Source organism: Dendroctonus ponderosae, unplaced genomic scaffold (assembly GCF_020466585.1).
Source record: "Dendroctonus ponderosae isolate FM_Combo_2020 unplaced genomic scaffold, Dpon_F_20191213v2 Dpon_F_20191213_7, whole genome shotgun sequence".
Classification (NCBI taxonomy): Eukaryota; Metazoa; Arthropoda; class Insecta; order Coleoptera; family Curculionidae; genus Dendroctonus; species Dendroctonus ponderosae.
Genome location: NW_026018916.1, coordinates 2,240,085 through 2,246,058, shown reverse-complemented (window position 1 = coordinate 2,246,058; position 5,974 = coordinate 2,240,085). Strand labels below are relative to the sequence as shown.

The 5,974-nt window shown below is 39.6% G+C and overlaps 1 protein-coding gene across 1 annotated transcript in view; it reads right to left on the bottom strand.

Moving 5' to 3' along the window:
- LOC109539202 (neurogenic locus Notch protein) overlaps positions 1 to 5,974 on the bottom strand; it is an 83,936-nt gene that overhangs the window by 37,509 nt on the left and 40,453 nt on the right. Inside the window, exon 5 of the mRNA XM_048668537.1 lies at positions 646 to 779. Coding sequence (XP_048524494.1) covers positions 646 to 779 — 134 coding nt within the window. The remainder of the gene's footprint in view (positions 1 to 645; positions 780 to 5,974) is intronic.

The following is a 5,974-nucleotide window of genomic DNA, read 5'->3' as shown; positions in this document are numbered from 1 at the left end:
ACACTGAAAAAATTAGCTCGGGTCATGGGCGGTCAAAAAGCTCATTAGGACTAATTTCAAATTGTATTATATTTTGAAGGTTTAGAGCGTTTAAGCTTTGTTCATATTTTGGGTCGTATCTCCTTCGAGGTTATGAATTTTGAAAAAATTAAGCAGCTAAAGACAGCTTTTGACATGGACGGCCGAAAAAGTTATCACGAAAAATTGTGTTTTTCTCCATTCCCATGATGCTGAGTGTTTAAGCTTTGCGGACCGTCAAAATGTTGAGAATTTGACTTGTATTTCGTTTGAGGTTAAAAAATTGCAAACATTTAAACTGCAAAAAATAGGTCTCGACGGTCGAAAAAGTGATTACAAAAAATTGTGAAATTCCCTTCATTTCGCAGATACTGAGCGTTTTACCTTTGCGGACCCTCAAAAAGTTCATATTTTGGCTTGTACCTCTTTTAAGGTGACAAATTGGCAATTTGAAGAGGCAAATTGCTGGAGAATTTTATATCACTGCAGCTGTCGATATTAGAAGATGCAAAGATGCGACAGTAACAAAAAAGTGTAAACTAACAAATGCTTTACTTACTACAGCTACTGTTGTTCTAATCTACTATAAAAGGATCAAGAAAACATTTTCTTTGGTAGATTTTTTACCTGATGGACATTCGCAAGTGTAGGTATGCTTGTCGCCTGATCTGCATCGTCCCCCATTGGCACACGGACTGGGATCACACGGTATATATTCGTTTTCGCAATTCTGGCCTGTGTATCCTTCGGTGCAAGTACATCTGAAAAAAAAGCGTCGTGTAAAGTATTTTGAGTAGGTACTAAAAGAATCGATGTGTGTTGAGACTGTTGAGGCATTTCCCAGCTCACTCCACTAATGGAATTAGGCTCTTAAGTCGCCTACGAAGTCACTTGAAAAAGGAAAAGTGGGGAATCGATATGAACCGCCTGCAAAGAGATCATACCCTCAAGCTAAACTAGGTGGGCGTGTGACGTAATGCTATATCTCCTCTACTTGGTTCGTTGCAATTAGTTCGGTACGGCTTTCTAATACATTTCCTTTGTTCTGCGGTACCATAATAAAAGCCGATTACAGTGCCATAAGAGCTCTACCAGCCTCACGACATAGTCTAAGCGCTGATTTATCGACGTGCGCGTTCGGAAGTCGATCAGACTGTGATCGCTCTGAGCCGCTTTGGAACCGCGATTGTTTCCCTTAATTGGCGATTAAAAAAAGCTGGCTGTGTATATTTAAGCCGTGCATTCGGGGCTATTGTTCAATTCCCATATATTGGCGCAGCAATTGCCTGAAGAATATAAGGGCGCACTTCTTCAGTCTTCGATGGCGTGAAAACAGCGGAACACCATAATTAAAATATCTTCTTGCAGATTCTGTATGCATATAAAGCAGGTTGTCAATTTGAAAACCCGCAGCCAACATTGCTTTTTGCCTTCACGCAATATATAATAAATGTACGCAGTTAAAGGCATTTTTCTCTAATTAACATTGCCGGGTTTATGCCAGTTTTATTGCCCCTGTTTAACATCAGAGGCGGTCACCTTTGATTTAAATTGGATTTGCAAATTTCCGCCAATAGAGCTTGATAGAGTGTTTGAAGTTTTCTGTACCGATTGGCCCAAAAAGGCACATTTTGCTACTGTTGTTTCGATCTTTTCTTCAATTTTCACAAATGTGTCAATTGTTTTTTACGGGCCGGAGTTTTGCATCCATTTCCTCTGTAACTTGCGCAGGGAGAAAGTCCGGTTTGCGACGGTTTTATAGGGCAAAGTCCCTTCTATAAGTGAACAAAGTTTCGATTTTCAGTCATCATCAGGTAATTTTTGACAATTTTTCAAAATTTGGGTTTGGAATTTGGGGTTGATGTTGCAGACCGGAGTTTGGTGTTTATTTATTAAGGAACTAACGAACTGAGGGTAATTTTTCATGGATTTGACCGGGCACAGTATGTTCTATTAGACGCAAAAGGATCGTTTTTCAGTCATCATTTGAAAATTTTCAAGAATTTTTCAAAGTTTTATGTGCTTTTGTCGATATGAAACCAGGCTGTAGTTCGACGTTTCCTTACTTAGAAAGTTGAAAAGTTGATCACTTCGGCATCAAGCTTGTAGGGTGAGTCTGCTCTCTAAGTCAAAAACGTTTCGATACTCAGCCGTCATCAGGGCATTTTCAAGAATTTTCAATTTTCTGTCCTCATTAGGCAGTTTTTGACAATTTTTCCAAATTCGAACGAATTTTTTATGAGGTTGATGTTTTGCAGCCCGGATTTTGGCTTTCATTTATTCAGCAAATGGAAGAGTCGCTTTTGCAGGGATTTTCTCCGGTAGTCTCTTCTTCGTTCTGAACAAAGTTTCGGTGTTCAGTCATCGTCAGGTAATTTTTGACAATTTTCCAAATTTTTGTTCCGCTTATGAGGTTGATGTTGCAGACCGGAGTTTGGCAGTGATTTATTCAGGAACTCGTACACCGAAAAAGTGGCTTTTGTTTGTATTTCCGCGGGTAAAATCTATTCTATAAACGCCAAAAGTTTCGATTCTCAGCCGTCATCAGGGCATTTTCGATAATTTTTCAAAATCGTGTGCCTTTTGCCGCCGTTTTTGCAGACCGGCGTTTAGCAGCTATTTTTCTGCATCTTGCAAAGCGAGAAGTTCTATTTTAGGCTCATTTGACAAGGAAAAGTTCCTTGTATAAGTGAACAAAGTTTTAATATTCTGTCCTCATTAGGCAGTTTTTTACAATTTTTCAACATTCGAAGGAATTTTTTTATGAGGTTGATGTTTTGCAGCCCGGGTTTTGGCTTTCATGTATTCAGCAAATGGAAGAGTCGCTTTAGCATGGATTTTCTCCGGTAGTCTCTTCTTCGTTCTGAACAAAGTTTTAATAATTTTCCAAATTTTCGTTCGGCTTATGAGGTTGATGTTGCAGACCGGAGTTTGGCAGTGATTTATTCAGGAACTCGTACACCGAAAAAATAGCTTTTGTTTGTATTTCCCCGGGTAAAATCTATTCTATAAACGCCAAAAGTTTCGATTCTCAGCCGTCATCAGGACGTTTTCGATAATTTTTCAAAATCGTGTGCCTTTTGCCGCCGTTTTGCAGGCAGGCGTCTAGCAGCTCTACTTTCGTATCGAGTTTGTAGGACAACGTATGCTTTCCAAGTGAAAAATTTCGATTTTCAGTCATCAGGCAATTTTCAAAATCGTTTTCTGTGATGGTTTGCAGACCGAATTTAGCATTTATTTTCTTTGTCCTTTGCAAAGTGAGAAGGTCGATTTTAGATGCATTTTGTAGGGCAAAATCTTTCTTATAAGTGAACAAAGTTTCAATGTTCAGTCATCGCCAGGCAATATTTGACAATTTTGCCAAATTTGTGTTTGGTTTACGCGGTTGTTTCGACTGATCGGAATTTGCCATTTGTTTATTAAAGAACTAGAGCACTGAGAGAGTTACTTTTGAATAAATCTTGCAGAGCAAAGTCTGCACTATAACTGTTAAACGTTTCGGGTTTCTGCCATCATCAGACAATTTTCAAGAAAATTTCAAATTTGGATGCGAAAAGTAGCCGCTTAAATAAACGGGTCGTAGTTTCACATTTGTGTGCTCAAAAACTTGCAAAGTTAGAAATTCACATTTGCATAAATTTCGTAGAGCAAGGGGTGTTCTATAAATGTGGCGAAATTTTGGAAATTGAGTCACCAACGGGCAGTTTTCAAGATTTTTTAGATTGCCATAGAATTTGAGGTTTTTGACCTTAGCAGGCCTCACTTTGGGATTTATTTGCTCAGCAACCGGCGAAGCTGGAACGAATGTTTTGAGTGTATTTTGTAGACAAAAGTACGTTCAATGTGAAAAAATTTTGGATATTGAGTCACCGTCAGGCAATTTTCCAGAAGTATTTGATTTTTGCCGATTTTGCTCTACTAAAAAACTGCGGGTGATTTTACGATCGCCACGTTGTGAGCAATTTACTCATAAACATCTCTGCATGGTAATACGAGTAATATGAGCATACGCAAAAGACACATCTTTTGCGTGTGCTTCTGAATTTGCTTTTATGGAGTTTTTCCAAAGAATTTCCCGACATTTTAAAGGTTTAAGTCAATCAAATTAAGATGTAGGTGTACAGGAAAACCTGCATTAAATCGAGCAAAAACTTCCAGCCCAACGCAGTTAAAAGCTACTAGAAACTGTCCATGTTGGTGCCTTCGGTGGTCATTTCGAGTGCATCGTACATTTTAAGCACCGAATTCCTGCAGGCCATTCTTGTCCATTTACACGATGACATATCAGAATACAAGTGCCGCACTGGCGAGTAAATATTTGAATAGATGGCGGTTGGGCCACTCGAATTGTTAATACACTATCATAAGCCAGCGTGTTTACGGACTGTCCAAATGTTATTGATTGATTAACTTGTTCCAAAGCGTTCAAGAATGGCTATTAATTCTGGAAACGGAAGAGAGTCCAAATTGGAGCTACAGTGGAGCAAACGAAAGCTCAAGCTCAGTGAGTTTGAGCGAATCAATTTGCGGTTGTCGCAACGCCCCGTTGAAACAAATTAAACTCTTCACATCTTTGAACTTTACTGCGTTCATTAAAAACTCATTATTAGCAGAATTAATAATTCAAACTGGATTTTTGACAAGTCCATCTCGTCTGCCTCGTAACCGAAACAGCTGCAGGCAGCATGTGATGGACGGAATTCGTGATTTAGCCGAAGAAATTAAAGCAAATTGCATAATTGCGATGGTCTGAAGCACATTAGGTGGCGAATTCAGCGACATTAACACAGATGAGTTGGTGCGACCGATTCTAGTCCTTCTCGAAAACCCAACTGATGCGAAGCAAAAAAACACTGACGAGGATTCAGGTTTTTCGTTTGAACAATGAATAAAGCCAGATTAGAATTTCAAATAAGGCTGGATGCCGTTGGATGTTAGTCAATATTTTCTCATAACCTTCTGTGTCTAATATTGGAAATAAACAGTGAGCATGTTTCCTGCATGCAAGAAGCAAAGTGCGCTGACACCAGAACGAAACCTTTCTGTGCGCTTTTATATTCGTGAACTTAATCTGTAACTGCTGTTGCTATACCGAGATTTTTAATTTCCAAACACCGAATGCCTGTTGGACTCTAACGGTAAAAAGACGCGGACAAATTAAGGAAATTCTGGTGCGTAGGCAGGCTATTTGCATTGGAACTTTCAACCAATACGCACCAAAAACCCATAATTCTAGCTAATTGATATGCATTCAACATTTATTCTTATTGAACGGCAATTAGGGCTGGCACGCCGCAATAACTCAACAGATTGCATTTGCATATACTAAGAGATGCAGAAATATGGACGAGAATGAGTTCACATTTTGAAATGTTTTTCGGGCTTTGAAGCCGTGGTCTATGGAAACTTCTTGCTGACGTTTCGTCCACAACTGCGGTGTACATTATCAAAGGCGATGAGGCAGTGGGCGAAGCGATCTCCCGTGCTTTTCGACTAAGACTGGTTTAACTGCTGGATCCACCTTCGGGATGAGACACAAGCCATTCGTGCTTGCAACGTTAGAAAAACATTTTTTCCACCATCGTCTAAAAGCTTGAAAAACTTACCAGTTGGGGCACGACACTGGTTTGGACGCAAAAAATCTCAATCAGAAAATCAGAGATCTCAGATTCGCTTCAGTATAAACTGATTTTTTAGCCGCAAAGGTATCAACTTGGCACGTAGCAACGCGCCGGCCATCTTGCATCTCCCTCGGGCTTCTATAGGTTCGAGGGAGACTTCCGATGCCAACTGCGTTCTCGAATGGAAAATTAAATTTCGCTTGATTCATTCGAATGCGAATGTGTTAATCATTTCATTTAGTTTGATCTGTCTTTTAGCCAACCAACTGCCCGTTCTTTCGCGTTATTTTACTTAATCAGAAATAGATGCTCAAGAGCGAACAACTCAGCTAAGG